At 36.4% G+C, this 18,894-nt stretch overlaps 2 protein-coding genes and 2 non-coding genes across 4 annotated transcripts; 1 reads left to right on the top strand and 3 right to left on the bottom strand.

Annotated features, from left to right (window-relative positions):
• Nucleotides 1-4,700: 4,700 nt before the first annotated feature.
• On the bottom strand, nt 4,701-4,793 carry LOC142165636 (small nucleolar RNA SNORD24). The gene has a single exon (XR_012696293.1). It is a non-coding gene; the product is annotated as a small nucleolar RNA SNORD24 (small nucleolar RNA).
• Nucleotides 4,794-4,875: 82 nt separating this feature from the next.
• LOC142165551 (small nucleolar RNA R12) lies at nt 4,876-4,954 on the bottom strand. The gene has a single exon (XR_012696212.1). It is a non-coding gene; the product is annotated as a small nucleolar RNA R12 (small nucleolar RNA).
• A 1,370-nt stretch (nt 4,955-6,324) lies between these two features.
• LOC107782039 (ubiquitin carboxyl-terminal hydrolase 15) lies at nt 6,325-16,628 on the top strand. Its single transcript, XM_016602874.2, has 14 exons — nt 6,325-6,746; nt 9,512-9,943; nt 11,153-11,600; nt 11,681-12,101; nt 12,178-12,329; nt 12,534-12,622; nt 12,771-12,856; nt 12,943-13,105; nt 13,298-13,421; nt 13,528-13,685; nt 13,794-13,878; nt 14,271-14,489; nt 15,578-15,639; nt 15,821-16,628. The coding sequence occupies exons 2-14, from the start codon at nt 9,651-9,653 to the stop codon at nt 16,509-16,511; spliced, it is 2,991 nt and encodes a 996-aa protein (XP_016458360.2). The 5' UTR covers nt 6,325-6,746; nt 9,512-9,650; the 3' UTR covers nt 16,512-16,628.
• A 241-nt stretch (nt 16,629-16,869) lies between these two features.
• LOC107782040 (uncharacterized) lies at nt 16,870-18,489 on the bottom strand. The gene is made up of 2 exons (XM_016602875.2): nt 18,124-18,489; nt 16,870-17,522 (listed from the first exon to the last, which is right to left on the bottom strand). The coding sequence occupies exons 1-2, from the start codon at nt 18,390-18,392 to the stop codon at nt 17,090-17,092; spliced, it is 702 nt and encodes a 233-aa protein (XP_016458361.1). The 5' UTR covers nt 18,393-18,489; the 3' UTR covers nt 16,870-17,089.
• Nucleotides 18,490-18,894: the final 405 nt, after the last annotated feature.

Genomic DNA, 18,894 nt, shown 5'->3' with positions numbered 1-18,894 from the left:
ATTAACACCATAATGCACAAAGATGGATTTCCAAAGTTGAGGAAGCAAGTTAGTTTTTCTAACATGAGGGGGAGAGAAGGTACAACAGTTGAGAAAAAAGTTACATGGAATGAATTATTATTTATACATATAGATCCTCGAATAGGATAATATGAACCTGAAGTTCATAAAAGGATAATTCATTTGCAATATATTGCAAAGCATTCCATACATATTTGCTGACCCAAAGAAAGTAATTATACTCTCGTTGCAAATGCTTATATTAAGTCCTAGAAGGACAAAGTCTGTGGTACGCTTAAAGCGTATAGACAAATCGGTTTCAAATAGAACTTCTTGATAAAGAAGATGAGCAAATGATCAAAGTGATCATAATAAGGAGGCAAGTTATCTAGAAAATCACATGACATAACACTTCATAAAATCTTATGAGAGATTCAGGTACCTGAATATATGAATGAAGAGATCTCTATGTTATGTCTTTATGAAAAAATATTGGAACCGATATAAAATGTTTGTCGATGACATCTATCATAGAGCTAAGTATAGATGAGGATCTTAAGTCTATCGAATATAGACACAAAAATATTGGCCAAATGGAAGAGACACAATTCGAATAGAATTGGTTTCATATAAAAGACATATAATTTTGTCTATGTTGTTCAAATACTTGAAAGTATAAAGTCAATGGTATGTGCAATCAGTTTTCGATATCTTATATGTCTAGCATCACATGAAAACTTGATATACATATAAAGTCTTTTTAGATGGCTTATATGACTTAACTTATATGACAATCCATGAAGGATTTAAGTTGCTTAAAGCATATACAATTTTTTATCATTAAGTACCACTTTCTCAGTGCAATTTGTGCACATTTGTATCTTGCTATAACTATAAGCATGATAATGTGATAGCGGGGATTTTCAAGGTGCAATATATTCATTGGAGTTAATGTGGCTGATTTATTCACCAAAACTCTGTCGATGTCAACCTTCAAGAAGCTAGTGCACAAGATTGGAATGCGAAGGCTCAATGATGTTAATTGATGCTCTCATCAGGGGGAGTTAATACGTGTAGCACTCTTTTTCCCTTACAAGGTTTTGTCCCACTGAGTTTTCCTAGCAAGGTTTTTAACGAGGCAACCAAAAGGCGTATTGTTAGATATGTGCACTCTTTTTCCTTCTCTAGAATTTTTTTCCCATTGGGTTTTATTTATTTAAGGTTTTAACGAGGCACATTATCTGTTGAATAGACATTCAAGGGGGAGTGTTATAAATAGAATTCTATTTAAGGTGAATATCTATATTCTAGAGAGATTCTAGGGTTTATTACTTGGTGTCTAAGTTACCCTCTCCCTATAAATAGAGGGTTCTATTCCATTGTAATTTATCCCAAAAATCAATAAGAATTCCCTCTCCCTACTTTTCTCTGCAATACTCTTATTCTTCTTTTATTATTTTATAACATACAAAAAATATTCGTACTTACAAAGAGCAAATGATGAACATAGATAGAATAATCAGAAAAGTCAAGGATTTGAACCAATTTTAGTTCGATTCTTACAAGATCTACTTGCCATCTGCTTGCCATGTTTAGGCAAGAAGTATAGGGAAGGACCCAGTACCAGGGAGAGGTCATATATGGCAAGAATCAGCCATGGAATCCCATGTTAGGTGGGATTATGAGAGGGATTTGGGGGGAAGACAGCTAGGGTTTGAGAGATGAGAGATGCGGGGATTCAAGGGCAGCGGATGGATGAGAATGATTTAGGGTTAGGGGTTTTGGGTATAATTAAAAGGGAGGGTGCGATGTGGGTCATTGATCTCAAAGATCAACAACCATGATTTAAAACAGGTTTTGGGTCAGGTAGTCAAACGAGTCGCGACCGGGTCTGGGGTTGGGTTAATTGGTCGTGGGCCAGGGGTAATTGGGTTGATTTGGGTCCAATTTTGGTTTTAAGAATGGGCTATTATTTAAGTACCCAAAATTCAATAAAATAATTTATAAAAATGCTTAATAAATAAATAAAAATATTATTTATGCAATAAAATAATTAATAATAATAATTTAGCATTATAAAAATATAAAAGACTATTTTGACACAAATAGTATAGATAAAAAGCAATTATATGTGAATACAGGCTATTATTGTAAAATTAGGTAAATAACTTAAAAAATGCAAACATAATTATATGAAATAAGGAAAAAAAATATTATGAAACATATATGAGGATGCAAAAATAGTAATTTGGATGATTAAGTCATCACAAAATAATTTGAAGCAATAATTAATAATTATTCAAGTAATTTAAATTGCAAAAAAATTAATTTAAAGCTCTAAAAATATAAAAAATTATAAAAAATTATAAAAAATGCCTATTTTTGCATCCTCATATATGTTTCATAATATACTATTTTGAAAGTATTTATATGTACCATTTAAAAATATGAGGTAACAATTGGGTATCAACACGCCCTAATGTAGGCAACCGACACACATTTTGCCTCCAAACATCTCTAGAGAACCTCTCTAGGAACCTTGTCATACGCGTTCTCCAGATCAATAAACACCATGTGCAGATCCTTCTTCCTATCGTTGTAATGTTCCACCAACCTCCTAATGAGATGGATAGCTTCCGTATAGAAAGAGCCGGCATAAACTTGGACTGGTTGTCAGATATAGACATCGTCCTCCTCACCCTCGCTTCTACCACCCTCTCCCAAACTTTCATGGTATGACTCAATAATTTGATACCCCTATAGTTATTACAACTCTGGATATCACCTTTGTTCTTGTACAACAGAACCACCATACTCCACCTCCACTAATCCGGCATCCTCTATGTCCTAAAAATAACATTAAATAGCTCAATCAGCCACTCCAAGCCTTCTCTTCCCACACACCTCCAAAACTCAACCGGAATTTCGTTTGTCCCGGTCGCTCTACCGCTACTCATCTTACGCATAGCTCCCATGACCTCCTCAACCTTGATGTGCCTACAACACCTAAAGTCACGGTGACTCTCGAAATGCTCCAATTCACCTAGCACAATAACTTGATCCCCGTCTTCATTCAGAAGTTTATGAAAGTAAGTTTGCCATCTCCTCTTAATCTGGGCCTCTCCCATAAATACTCTACCATCCTCGTCTTTGATACACCTCACTTGGTCCAAATCCCGAGCCTTCCTCTCTCTCGCCTTGGCTAGCCAGAATAACTTTTTCTCCCCTCACCCCTGCCCTTTGTCCCCCAGTTCCTTATATATATGACCAAAAGCAGCAGTCTTAGCCTCCGTGACCGCCAACTTAGCCTCCTTCCTAGCTACTTTATACCTCTCCCTGCACGCTTTACTCTCCTCTTTACCTGTGCTCCCTGCTAACTTCTGGAACACCGCCTTCTTCGCTTCCATTTTATCTTGGACCACTTTATTCCACCACCAGTCATCTTTGTGCTAGGCAGAATAGCCCGCCGAGACCCCTAACACCTCTCTCACAGCTTCCCTTATATAGTCTGCGTCGTCAACCACATAATGCTCGTGTCCCCACTGCTCCTCAGGCTCCCATAACTGATAACCCCCCTCCAAATATGAAAGGCGAGATGCCCCCAAACCAGTGATGGCAATATTTGTGAGCATTTGAGCTGCATTTCTGGGAAAACACAGTCAGAAGTCAGAATATTATTGCAGAATATGCTAGTGTACGTCTTATTACTGGCTTTATTTTCATCATTTATATACATTATACTAGTTCTAGTTTGACAAAAAAAATGTGTAGAATAGAAAGAATCCATCTATCCTCAAAAAGATATTGCAAAGTCGAACACTGAAAATAAAGAAGTTTTTGGTAGAGAGTCTTCCTACATTAGTGCACCTTACATGATGTATATTCAGAATAGTTGGAGCAATGAATTTTTGATATTGGATGCATAAAAAATTATTTAGTTTTATGAATCAAGTAATTTTTTTTTATCGACAGAGTATAGTTATTAGATAATAGTTAAAAAATAAACTTTAGAAATATTAATTTATTTGACATGTCAACAACGAGTAAGATTCAGGCAAATGATCTCGTGAACACAAGTGTTCAAGAGACATATTTATGTCAAGTGGAAGTACTAAAACTAGGGCTACTTATCGGGTAGATCGGGCGGTTATTTACGTTTAACGGTTTGACTTATTGGTCTTCGGATTTTAAATATAATAATCCGCTAGCCACCCGATAAGATATCGGGCAGATTGGTATCGACTTAGCTATTAGCGGACGGTTAACGGGCGGTTTATCGACCTATTTGAATAATTGAATCTGTATTACAGAGGCCTATTTTGACAACACATTGCTACAATAACACATTGCTACAATGACACGGAAGCAAATGGTTTCTTCACCAATCATACACAGTACACACCACAAAAACCATTCTTAAAATTCTATCAAAGAGATAAACACAACAACATCCAATATCAGTAAGAGCAAGCTCAGAGCCACCTAGAACAACTGCAGACTACCACAACAGGATATTCAATAAATTTCTTTTGATATCCAAGAAATTAAGAAAGCCTTTAAAAAAATTTTCAATGTTCGCAAATTTCCTTGAAAAAATAAAATTCATTTTTTGACAAAAAAGAAAAGTTGAAACAACTGAAAAAACACATTGCAAAAGAATTTTCAAACGAGTTCATATAAACAAAATATAGGAAAATGAAAGCCTCAGAGATCTTGGTGGATAAGGAATCATCAGATGGAATTTTTGTAAATCCCCATCAAGAGTAGCAAATATCTTTTTAATATCACCGACCATTTCGTATCAAAAACTCGACAATTAAAATCCATAAAAAAAATAATTAGATAAAAAGAAAAATAGGGATTCGATTATGATGAGGAAGTCAGAAGTAGCTGGTTGTAGCAATCACTGTATGTACATCAGTGGGAATCTGAATGATTTCTTCAGCATCCTTATACATCATAATCGAAAAATACCCCAATGTTTCGATATTTTGAAAATAAAAAATTAAAATCAAATATGTGAAATTAAAACAAGTGAAAATGTATCTGCCTTGTCACCGAAAAACCCTTTAGCAGAAGGGATAATTCGGAGCTAAAGGTAGACACATATATATAGGAACAAATATATATGCAGTGTTTTCATATAGTCTAATGATAGATCCCTTGATCCATTCTTCAATAGCATACGATCAAAGAATTGCAATATTAGGCTTCCACAACACTAAAAAGAAAGAAGAAAAATAACGAGAAAGGAACACCAATTCAGATTGAGAATGTTAAGGTAGAGATAGATAGAAGAGAGAGGATTTGATATGTATTTATAGGCAGCCATAAAAACCCTAGAGAGAGGTTTTGTGTTAGTGTTATGTTTTAATGGACTCGATTTCTCTTGCCCGTTAAAAGAGCATGGGCTGACGACTACCAACATATGATCTAATAATATATATATATATATATATATATATATATATATATATATATATATATATATATATATCTTAAGATGTTAACGGATTATCCGTTAAGAAAATTGAATAATCCATCCCCAAATCGATAAGCCGTTAATAAAAAAAATTCAATATGTTCCCGATCCGTTAAACCATTAACCCGATACCAATAAGCCATTAAGCTTCGATTTCGGTTCGGTTTTGAACACTCCTAGTTAAAATGGCCATTAACTAAGTTTGAATGGTTAAGTGACAATTTTTGATAACTTTAAGGGCTATTAGGTATTTGGCCAAAGTTAAACCTGTTTTGTTATAATTTAATTGGTCTTTATCTATCCTAAAATGAAACCTAATCTCATTTCGCTTTCTCCTCTATTTTTTTATAAGCATATAAAAGTTGAATTTGTTATGATAAATATCATGTTATGGTGGATATCTACTTTTCCTCTATGATCTTCATGTCAAATGCGTAATGACATATTCAATGACATATTTTCTTCACTTTTCATGCCTATATAAAAGTCTTGTAATAGACAGAAAAGTACACACAATTAAAGAAAAAAATCTCTTCCTTCTCTCTATCCTCATTTCTTATTTATGTTTTACTAAATTGCTTTTATTTCCTTGTTCCATATTGCTACTTTGAGTTATATTTCATAACAGAATTCTCTTTGTATGTTTTCTTTCCCTTTTTTTACATGGCCTAACACTTCATAACAAGAAAATTCGCAAGTCCATATTACAAACATCCATCTCATTGCCTAATCATACCCGTCCACGTGGCACCTCTTTACATTATTGGAAACTCAAACACATCTACTGGGCCCCACTCTTTCTTTTAACCCTACAACTACATTAAAAAACATCATTTGTTAATGTTCCCTTTTTTCGTTCCTCTTTGTCCTCTTGATTACATTCATTTTTGACTTCCTCTAAACGGCTGTGATCATCTAGATCGGTCGTGGGTCCAACCTAATTCCTAACCCAGCCATTGGTGGACTGACACGTGTGCGAACGTACCGAGAATTAGATATGAGTGGTTATACATTAATTTTCCCCTAGACTTAAAGTGTGAGAATGCCAGAAGCGAGGCAAATGTAGAGCATGAGCTACTGTGTGTCTGTGTATATGTTATTACCAACTAAGGAATCAAAGTATTTTTGCTGGGTTTAGACTTGTAGAGGAAGAAGAAGAAAAAGACCGACACCTACAACTACAAGGGTCAAACAAGAGAGTGACAACTGGTCAAACTGGTCTTCAAAATCTTTACCTTAGATTTTATGCTTCAAAGAAAAAAAGGTATTTTTGAGTTACCTAATCAAATCTTACTTTGATTTTTATAGTTTTCCTATGTTTGTTTACCTAAATCCTCATTTTTTCATATGGGTTTTACTTTTGTTAATGAAAATGAGTTAAAGATTCGATTTTTAAGGCATGGTGTTGAGAAAGATTGGATTTTTTGGGAGTGAGAAAATGTGCACATTTTATTTTCAGAATGCCCTCTTTTGGGGTTTCTCTAACCATAGCATTTATGTTAGTACTAATATGAATTTGAAAGAGCTGAGGTTTGAACTTTGGAGTTTGAGTTATTGGTTGCTAAAGAATGTGACTTATCTTTTGCAATCGCTTTCTTGATTTAGATTGTTACCCTTATTTTTGGATGTTATGTATAAATTAGCTAATTAAGCTGCTAAGAAGTTGTTTACTTTGGTTCTGCTTGTCTAATTTGTCTCCATTCTGGGTGTTGCTGTTTGCACATATTAGTAGACATATAGAGGAAGTAGCTGAAATTTGTGAACTTATAGTGTATCGTCTTAATGATTGTAATAAAAGAGTCATTTAGCCATTTATTGTCTGAGTGAAAGACTAGTTTGTATGGTTAGTTTGAAATAATTCCTATTTCATGAGCTATGACAAAAATCCCGGATATAATATTGTATCCAAAGATAAGTACATACCCCCCTCCTACTGACCCCTCATTATGCACATTATTATTGTCTAGCTGGTTGTGTGCATCTTACTAGAATTTATGTTACTAGCCTAATCAACTTGAAGTTAATTGAACATAATAGTAAATAGAACATTCAAGTGCAAATATACAAATGCATTTTGAAGTTAATGGAAATTGAGAAAAGGGGAGAGAAAGTTGGGGTGGGCTGTGGAGGTTTTTCAAGAGGGAGAAATTGTAGTTTACTAGTTTATGCTTGCTTCCAATGTAGTTATGAACAAAACTCATCAACTAAAAACTTGCTGAAAATAACAATGCTTCGAACTTGCTAGAAATGTGTATTGGCTCTTCCATCTTGCATTTGAATATCTTGTGTTGAGTAACGTAAGGAGAATGGCACGTTCGGGAGAGAAGGATGAAATCTTTGGAGAGATGTTTGATATGAAAAAGCTAGCTTGATGCTCGGATAGTAGCAAGAGAGAATGGATTAATAGATAAATGATGTTAATAGGTCAAAGATTAATCAACTTTGGGTTTAACATAGCTAGCCTTTTGTTTTTCTAGAAAAAATTGCCTTTTCATTTATCTCACAGTGCTTACTTTGTTTCAAAATTGCAAAGTTCTTAATTGTTCAGTGCGCTATATGTTCTATCAGTTTATGTGTAATTGTTTTGTGAAGTTCGAACTTCTAATACTTCTTACTTGTATTTGCATAATACTGGCATGAGATGAGCTTAAATAGAGTAACGTGGTCAGTGAGGATTCATATAGCGGACCCCAACTTATTTGAGACTGAGGCATGGTTGTTCTTGTAATTGTTATGTGGAGTTCATTTAATGTGTAAAAATTTGAAATCTGAAAATTATTCCCGACTGGGCTGTCAGATAATCTTATAAGTGGGATTGTAACAAAGCCTCATATTTGTAATATTTGATTCAAAAGAAGCTTTAGCGAGACAAGCACAATATTGATGGCGAACTTTAGTTTTCCCGTTAGGATACTAAGTTGAGAAATGGAAACTAAGTATGTTTCCTCCTGTCCCAAAGACAACATAGTTGGTCATGATAGTCAAATTTACATGATCACAACCATGAAACTTAAGTGATTTTGCATTAGTTCTGAAGCTCAGATATCTTTTAAGTTATGACAAGTAAAACGAACTTGAGCTATTTGATTTCGTTCATACCTAAAAACTGAGTACCTGTTGCTCTACTTGAGCATCTTAGATATGTGATCAGCACCAAGAAACTCATGATTTTGCTTGGATTCTGAATCATGAGTATATTCTGAAAAAGAAAAACTTAAAGTTTTGATGAATACACAATCAGGGTGAAGAAACACCATGAGTTTTATGCGATATAATTTCAAGCTCAGGAAGAAAAAATTAGGTCAAGGTGTTGAGGCATTTTTGGTTATATAAACCTCTCTTCACGGGGCACTTCTGCATTTTTTGTTTCAAAGGTGTAGCTGATATGGATAAGCGTAAAGCTGTCTACACCTAAATGCATTTAAATAGCCTGTGATTGTGATTATCTTATAGCTTCCCGAGGTGACGCTCTAGCGTGACCTCTCTAATAACCTCCACATAGCTGGTCCATATAAGAATGTATTAAAAATAAGCAAAATTAGAAGGCGGCTTTTAAACAGATTTTTGCGAATGTTCTGGGAGAAGTTCGCTTTACAGCAAAAGCATGTTTGGATAGTTGTATTTATTTTGTTGTAGTCATTTATTCTCCGAGAAGGGGAGCCGTGGAGCAACGGTAAAGTTGTCTCCATGTGACCTATAGGTCATGGGTTCGAGCCGTGGAAGCAGCCACTAATTCTTGCATTAGGTTAGGCTGTCTACATCACACCCCTTAGCGTGCGGCCCTTCCCAGACTCTGCATGAACGCGGGGTTCTTTGTGCACCGGGCTGCCCTTTTATTCTCCATGGTTTATTAGATGAAGAATCATTTTGCAAGATTGCTGCTACTAGAATATTGAAAGTTCGATACTTCTTCCTGAAAGGGAAATGGGGTTAATCAAGGTTGCTACATTTTTGTTGCTATACATTTGGATTATTTGCTTTTCGTAGTCAAGTTGGGTTACAATGATAAGCACCTGCTTGATTTCACAGATAATGTGGTGCTGGAATCATCTAACAAGAACATTGCAAAAATGTGCTGCCGGTTTACTTGGGCTTTTGTAGCTAGGTAGATCAGGCTAGCTACAAAAGGTTTAGCAAGATAGTTGGACATGAATTTGCTGGTGAGAACATGCTTCAGCCAAGGGAAACCGACATTCCTGCTTTATTTTTGGTCTTGGTTGTGCTTCCCCTGGTTTCTTATATCCTTCTAGGCAAATGGAATGAGGCAGCCAAAAAGAAAGAGAGGGTTGGTTTGCTGGCTCAACGGGCTGCTGAAGAAGCGTTTAAGTCGGAAATTGTGCCTGCTGTAAGTATTATCCCTACTCCTCTTGTGCCTTTGCCAAGCAGTGTAATTCATCAGTGTGCAAGATGCCATAGTCCAGCCACAACTCGGTGCTCTCAATGCAAATCTGTTCGATATTGGTATGGCCAAGTTCTCTTTGTGTACTTGTGTTCTAACTGTGTGAAGTTTTCTACAGAATTAGTAAACAGTGGAAAGCAGGACGTACCAAAAATAAGATTATTTTCTTGTCTAAGAGTGTGAAATGGCCCATCTCAGCTCTCTCAGGCTCTTCTCCGATCTATTTTTAATTCTCTCTTTTTCGTCTTGGATAGGTGAAATGGCTTGTCTTGTAACTTTATAGCTATATATTTGGTCTCAGCCCCAAGCTGAAAATAGTATACCCATGAGGTTATTTATTCTTCATTTATCCACAATGGCAGATATAAGAATTTTTTAAATGATTCCTTCATTTAGACGAGAACCCACAAAATGCACAAGGGAGATGGAAATGTCCTGTTAGAACTCCATAGCTTCTGAATACTGTATTCAATCAATGTAGAGATGGACCTTAGAACAGTGAGATGTAACAAATTGGTGCTACAGATGTAGTTTTCTTAATGAGTGTCAACTGACCAACTTACCAAAGTGCCTTTTCTTTGACGGGCATCCTTTTCTCAATTACTTCATGAACTCATTCCGTTGTCCACTTCCTCAGCATTTGTGCCTTTGGTCCCAAACAAATAAGAGGGAGGACTGCAGTCTTACCCCAAATTAAAAGCCCACGCCTACATCTATTGCAAGTTCTAAAGATACTGAGTCATCCTCTTGTATTCTGTTATTAAGGTATTGGAATGTTCCATGGAAACACAATCTCTCTTGGGTACGAGGACAGGTTCTTGAGACACATCAGCTCTTTGACTCGACTAAACTAGTGAGTGTAAGACGCCTATGATAGAGATAATATTATCTTGTTTCTAAATTTTCCACGTCAGGAGCAGTCAACCCATCTTGGAAGAATTAATAGCACAAACCTCCTCCCTCGTTAAAGAGAGATTCAGCAAAAATGAAAGAAGCAGTAAGGAAACAAGTAGGTAAAGGGGGGAAATGGTCGCAAGACGTTTGGTTGAGTTTTGGGTGTGAATAGAAAAGGATTAGATAAGGCTGTAATATTATGATAGTTCACATAAACCTGTGATATATTTTTCTTGACATAAAAAAGCTGATCCTTAGCAGCATTTGGCTTGGCACAATAAAATTTATCTAATGCTTATGTTTTTTTTTTTTTTTGTATTGTTTCATCAGATTTTGTGAGCCAACTGTTTTCTTATCTTATGATGAAAATTGTGCAGCTCAGGGAAGTGTCAGATTCTCCACTGGAGACAGGTTCACAAGCTAGAGTGTCATCAATTGGGTAACAACTGCAACAGCTCATTCTCTAAGTCTGCGTGGACTGATGAATTCCCGGGATGTGTGTCATTTGATAACTGTGTTGAAGCGCAGTACAATGACAGCAACATTAATCAGTCATGGCTTGGCAAAGCTCCTCCAGATGATGTCTCCGAAACACCCATTATCACATCACTCGCCCCTACTGCTGTTAGTATGGCAATGGATACATCAGTAGCTCCAAAAGTTGGGAGACGATCTGTAGACAAGAGACTACATAAAGGCAACAGAGATATATTAAGAAGAGGGGAAGGAACCATGTCCGAGAGTTCTGAGCTAGCCTCTCAATCTTGGGTTACTACTTCCCCCTCATGTGCTACCTCTTCAACAGAACGTTCTATGAACCAGAAGGTTATCTCTTTTCCAATAGAAAGTGCAAAAGTTTTTGTTTGCTTCTTAATTTGCCTAAGCTGAGTTCTCTTTTGTTGCAGTCAAGAGAGAGTGAGTCCAAGTTTTTGGAACATGATAGCATCGCGGATGGATTCAATAGTGAACAAGCTGATTTGGTGAGTACAATGGGAGAACGCCATATGTTGCAAAAGCGGAGAGAACACATCTCAAGAAATCATCGTCACATTTCGAGTTCATCGAATCTAGAAGGCCATGAAATGAGTGCATGCAATAATCAGAAGGAGTTGATTGATGAAGAAAGTCTTATACGAGAAGGCATCATTACCAGCACTCAGGCAATTCCATTGACTTGCGCTTCTGGAAAGACTTCAACACGGAGAAGCAGTAGAGCTAAAAGTGCATCACATTCTCAAGGAGCAAAGTCCAATAAAACGCCAAAAACATCAAGAGAAGAAATGTGTTCAGGTTTGGAAGGGAAGAGCCAGAATATCGACGAGTCAAGTATGTTACCTTGACGATTATGATATGCTAATAGCTGCATGTTGCTCTTTTATTTTACTGAGTCCTCACAATGCAGAAAATGCTAGAAGAAAGGATGCTGTCCCTCCACAAGCAGGCAGTGGGGTTGCAAACATGGGCATTATGAGAATGTTTGGTCTGGTTAAATCATCAAAAGTTGATAGACATCAATCTGTAGAATCCAGGGCTGACAAACACAAGAAACAAAAGGTCAGTTTTCATCCAATAGACTAATTTTAACAATTAAATTTTTTTATTGAGAATCACCTAGGTTCGGAGAAACTCTTTTAATAGATTATCAATAAAGCCTGATTAGCTGGGTGTTCTTGAGAAATCTAAGTTGCACTTGATTCATGATGTCATTGGTTTGTTTTGGGCTTTGACATGAGCCATTAATAATCGTCTAATGAACAGATGCTGTTTCCTTATGAAGAATTTGTGAAGTTATTTGAATATGAAGACTTCACTTTGTTGCCTAGAGGTATCATAAATTGCGGGAATAGGTAATGTTTCAGACATCTTTACCCTTATGCTAATTTATTTTGTTGTTTATTTAAAAATTGAATACATCCTAAACAGAAATTAGTCCAATTGGTAATTTTGCCTGAACATTAGCAAGTCAATTACATCAGTTGTTCATTCATTTTGCAGTTGTTATGCCAATGCTGTCTTGCAGTGTCTGACCTTCACAAAACCTTTAACAATCTACCTACTTCGCAGATCACACTCTAGAACTTGTAATTTCACCCTTTTTACCTCCTTTACTTCCGTTCTGTTTCTTTTTTAAATGAATTGCAAAATTCATCTATTACATGTACATCAGACTGCAGGAGAGATTGGTGCCTTATGTGTGAACTTGAGCAACATGTGATGATGTTAAGAGAAAGTGGAGGTCCTCTATCGCCAAGCAGGATTCTTTTGCATATGCGGAGCATTAATGGTCAGATTGGCAATGGCAGTCAGGAAGATGCTCATGAGTTTTTAAGGTCTGTATGAAATTACATTTTTGTCTCTCTTGTCCAATCTTAATGATGAAAACAAATACCTATGCAGAAATGTTGTTTTGTAATTCTTGGAAACGTAATAATGAAGTGTTTTTTTTCTAATGACTTTAGTGGAAGCTTGATTTTTTCTTTTTTACCTCTTTGTGTCTCAGTAGTTGTTCTATATGTGTGCAGGCTTCTTGTTGCTTCTATGCAATCTATATGCTTGGAGGCATTGGGTGGAGAAAATGCTGTCGATCCAAGATTGCAGGAAACGACCTTTATACAACAAACTTTTGGAGGGCGACTTAGATCTAAGGTCTAAGATTTCTAGTCTCGTTGACTTATTTCAAATTGGAAAATTGAAAGAACTTTATGCTTTCTTTTGTAATTTTACCTAGTAGCTTTATGTCTTATGATGCCAGGTCAAATGTTTGAGATGCCACCACGAGTCGGAGTGCTATGAAAATATCATGGATCTCTCATTGGAGATCTTTGGTTGGGTTGAGTCACTTGAAGATGCATTGACACAGTTTACAAGTCCCGAAGATCTTGATGGGGAAAACATGTATAGATGCGGAAGGTATGTGAACTTGCTTTACTAAATCCCACATGTAGATTGCTTACCCATTGGACAGGCATCTTACTTCTTGAAACTGAAAAGACTTTTCTGCTCATATTTCCTTAAAAGGTGCGGTTGTTATGTTCGTGCACAAAAACAGTTGAGCATACAGGAGGCTCCAAATATCTTGACTATTGTCTTGAAGAGATTTCAGGTACTGCTTTTTACAGATGTCACTTATTAGGCATTTGTTTTTATCAGGAAGGTTGCTCCATTTCTTTTAAACCAAGAAGTAGTGTAGTTCTCTGTTTCCACTACTAGTTACTTCCTCTATGATTTTTGCTGGTTATCTGAGAGTATTGGAAGACAATGGCGACACCGTCCTAAATGTCCAACAAATCTTTTACCTATATACCTCTAATTCAAAAAGCCCGGTTTCTAGTACCATCGGAACTACTGTTTATGTCTCATTAAGGCAAAAAAAAGTTTCAGTCATGATGTAACTTTCCTTAAGTTCTGGGCACTTAAAAGTCCTACAGTCTATATTTTGCCATTTTAAATGTTATATTCTCAGCTGTTGTTTAACCTCTCTTCTATAATTATCAGGAAGGAAGTTATGGGAAGATAAATAAGTGCATCGCTTTTCCGGATATGCTGGATATGATACCATTTATGACTGGGACAGATGACAGTCCTCCACTTTACATGCTTTATGCTGTTGTTGTGCACTTGGATACCTTAAATGCATCATTTTCTGGGCATTACATATCCTACGTGAAGGATCTACACCGACAAGGCAATTGGTTCAGGATTGATGATACTGAGGTAGTTTGAAGCCTGAGTTTCTGAGATTCAGATGTTTTTATTATGCTTGTGCCCGAAAAAAAAGGATACTTGTGTAGATTATACGCAATAGGCGATGAAAATGAACTTAATCACTTACAACATGGTTAACCATTTAATCTCACTCTTCAATCATTAAAGAAGAAATGTTTATGTGGGAAAAAATTGGAAATCTTTTGCTTTTTCATGTTTCCACATTTTCTTTTACTTGAACTAGTTTTCCATGTTTTGTTTTCCTTGGTTGCAAGAGATGGGAAATATAGCGAGGAAAATAGAGTTTTGTCGTTCCAAAACTAATCTTGCAAGCCTGCAAATTCTGTCTCATTGAACTGGTAGGAGGTTGCTAGCATGGAATACGAATAAATATCTGAGGAACTTGTGCGCGTCCACATTAATTGGAGTCAGGATGTGATTGATGATATTTTTTCCTCTCTTTGAAAGTGTTTCTTTTTCCTTCATATGGGTCATGTCATTCAGACCCAATGGTTAACGATAATCGAATTTCCAATGGTTAGTTGTATGTTTCTTGGCCAGCCATGCCATGAGAAATATAGGTATTAAAGCAAGAGGCACCACTATTTCAGACATCTCAGATCAAAAATCGTTTTTACTTATCAAAAAGGTATTGGAGAAAGAGGCATTTAAGTGTTTTTTGAGGAATAGTAGATATCTCCTTGTTTATTCTTGAATAACCTGTGTTGTGATGAGGACATCCATGCTATCAGATTATTTGGTCTTCTGGTTGACCTGTTTGTAATGCACGATACACCAGTTGCCTTTCTAGTTTCTTGACACTCTGCTTTACCTGCAATAATGGAAAAGCTGAATTTTAGTCCATATACAGTAGTTTGGTGATTGACTGTGCACTTTGGGTAACCATGCTAGTAATGATGAATGTTAAAGTTTCAATTGTGCTTGCTGATGTCTTTTTATTCCATTTTCTTGTTAAGGAATTAATGCTAGTAGGTAACTGTGTAAATGGTGGATTTTATGACTTTTTGTTCTTGTTACTTGTCTTTACTTTAGTATCTTGTCATACTTTTCTCACAAGTTGCATATCCTGATACCAGGTCCAGCCTGTATCCATGAGCCAGGTGATGTCGGAAGGAGCATATATCTTATTTTATAAGAGGTAAAGCACTGCAGAGCTTTGACGTTAGAAAGGCACTGTAGGAATTAACTCTGGAGATCAATTTGGCCAATTCATATTTGTCATTGGATGCTGGTTTTTGTTGTCATTATATCTTATTTAGCTTCCACACAATCTTTCTGAGGTAAAGATCCCTTTATTGAAATAGTATAAAATTTTGTAGATCATATCCACGGCCAGCTAGAAGGATTAGCCGAAGACAAGCTCCTGGGATTTTAAAGCACTGCCCACCAAAATCAACAAAGATTTCTAGGCCAGAGCAGATTAAAGCAGAGCATCATTTTGTTGGTGTGGATCCTTATACGAATCACAGGCCGGAACTGAACGGCAACATCATTGATTGCACCTCCGGTGGAATCGTAAGGAATGCCAATAGAAATAGACCGCCGGTTGTGGGAACTTACACGGAGTCAATGACCGCAGAATTTTCAGATGCTACATCAAGTGACTGGTCCCTCTTTACAAGCTCAGATGAAGCGTCATTTACAACTGAGAGTACCAGAGACTCTTTTAGCACTGTTGATTATGCGGATGCAAGCGCTACTGATCCATTCTCTTCAATCATCAACAGCTTATGCGCATCAGATCGTTCCTCTAACAGAACTGTCGCGTGTAGTATGTTTTCGAGTAGCAAACCACATACCAGATTCTTTTCAGAAAGGAAGGGTTCTGTTTTGGATTCAAGTGTGGCTGCCGGACGCCTTGATCGAGTGCACGGGGCTAGAGTTCCAAGACAGATCACTCTTCCTCCTTCTGAAGGTTTTCATAGTGATAGTAGTACTGGTGTAAATGTAAAATATGGTAGTGAGCCTAGATTTGGACCTCATCAAACTTACTATCCATCTAATGTTTAATTTCTTGGAATTCCAAGTCATTATATGTCGAATTAGCTAGGTACAAGTTGTGCTTCTATTTTGCCAATCAATATTTTATTGAATGGAGCACATCAATCATTTGTCAGTTCAAGAAAACATGTAGTCATTGCTCTTAGTTCTTAGTTGTAAATATGCTTGCAGTATCCAAGTTCTTAACACGCTTGTGCGATAAATAATCTGCATAGTTGCAGCCTCCCCCTCCCCGAAACCAAAAAGAATAACAAGTTCTTTTGTTTTTTTGCAATGAAGTGGTCAAGAGTAGTTGATATGTGACCAGGAGGTTATGGGAAACATCTTACTGAAATGCAAGGTAAAACTGCATACAATAAACTCAATATGGTCTAAGCCCTTTTCCATATATATTGGATTATTTTGAAAGGTCTTGAAAGAGGTATCTTAACCACTAAATCCTCAGAATCAAATTGTATTGTACAACCTATCTTATTTTCTATCTATATAATGTAGCATTGTGGTCATACAAAACTGTTGTTTAATAGTAATACAAACCAAGAAAATAAGATAGTTTCATGTCTCCTGAAATGTTAAAGAGTCCAGAATCAAATGGCAGATGCTTTGTCCAAATCAAATGTAAACCAAATCTCATTAACTCTGTCCTTGAACTCAAAAGGAGAGTTGTATCCCGCCACTGTATACATCGTAGTGTTATCTGCAGCATGGCTTTTTTCAACGGCTGCTGCCCATTTAGTGTCAGCAATACTAGCACTCAAAGCAGCAGCTTCTTTTGCAACATCAACATCAGCTACAAATCCGCCGAATTGCCTGACGGCGACATAAGTATTGCTCCATATTTGGACGTGAAGGCCTTTAGCTGGAGGAGGATTTGGTTGGTTCTTCTTTGGTACGTAGAAGCTCACAACAAATGAAGATGCACAAAATGGTCCATCACTTGGTTTTACTTGAGTGATAACTGGAGCTGTCATCTCTATTTTCTCCTGGTAACTGTTCTTCCCTTGAATGTAATCGAATAGCCTGCCAAGGCAAAGTTTACAACAACTGTTTTTTATGTTTTGCAAATGGATAGGCTAACATCTTAAGTATAAAGATTAAGTTCACATAAAATAACTTCTAAATACTGACAGTGGAAAAGATCACTTTTACACTATCAAGTCAACTCAATAATAACACGATAACTAACCGTAAAAAGGGAGATTAGTAACTTGTAAAATAAGGCAGGTATTTGCTTTAACAATCTAGATTAAATACTATGCATTTTCAGTACATATAAATCAAATCAGTTACAGATAACTAGCAATATAATTGTAAATTGGTAACTGGCAGCAACCTGCTTCAATGTAACCTGGCAAGACATAATTTTTTTTTTCCTTTTAATAGTCGATTATTTTCAATTGATTGAGATGTAAGTAAACCTTTAATTAAGTCCCTTGTTTTTTTTTTTTTTTTTTTGAGGAATCTTGGAAAGCAAACACACATGCTTTAGTTGGTGTTGCACAGTGTAGCTAACTTATCAAATATGCAACAAATAGAAAGGAATTGAAAAAAAAAAAACAATAGATACAGATAACTGATGTAAAAGGGAACTAGTGGGAGAAAGAGGGAATATAATATTAACCTGAGGAAACCAGTTCTGGTGGCGGAATAAAGGTTAATATCATCAATGGGTGCAGTAGACATCCACATGGATGAATTATAAAGACGAATTTCATAGTCTTTTCCAGATTGAATTAAGTCATAATTTGGGCACTCAATTCGGTTACAGGTTGGAGGATAGAAACCCAACTTCTGTGGCTGCAAGTGGTTTGTCGAATACCCATTGCTCAATTTAGAAACGAGGATCAGAAAGAAAGCTAGCCTCATGAAGAAATTCATAACAGCCTGCATCTTTTGTTTCTTTTTAGTGTTTTAGTTCCTAGAAATTATACGGAGAGAGAATGAAGTGACCCGAATGAACTAATTTCCTCATGCATAAAAGAAAAAGAAAATCAATGAGGGGGTGTCCAGAGGTTTTGGTTATGCCACGTCCTAGGTAACATTATCTGAAAACTCCAAGGTGTAAGAGTCTTTTCCACCTTTCATTGAGGATAAACGGGTAAATTAATGAAAGCGCAATTGAAAAGGAAAAATAATGTATAATTGGAGAGTATATAACAACAACATACCTTGTGTAATCCATAAGTGTGGGTCCAACCCATGAATGTGAAAGACAGACAAACTTCTTGTTACGCGGCGCCTTCCTCAGATTCCTTGGAAGGACGACGTAAGACTAAGTAATCGATGTCCGTGCAGTTACTATTCGCCAATGGGGTCCCCTCCATATGCAATTGAGAGAACGAAAAAGAGAATAAGAATGAGAGAAAACTTGATTGCATTAATGAAAGCTATT

This window comes from Nicotiana tabacum, chromosome 10, assembly GCF_000715075.1.
Source record: "Nicotiana tabacum cultivar K326 chromosome 10, ASM71507v2, whole genome shotgun sequence".
NCBI classification, from domain to species: Eukaryota; Viridiplantae; Streptophyta; class Magnoliopsida; order Solanales; family Solanaceae; genus Nicotiana; species Nicotiana tabacum.
This window is presented reverse-complemented; position numbering and strand designations above follow the sequence as displayed.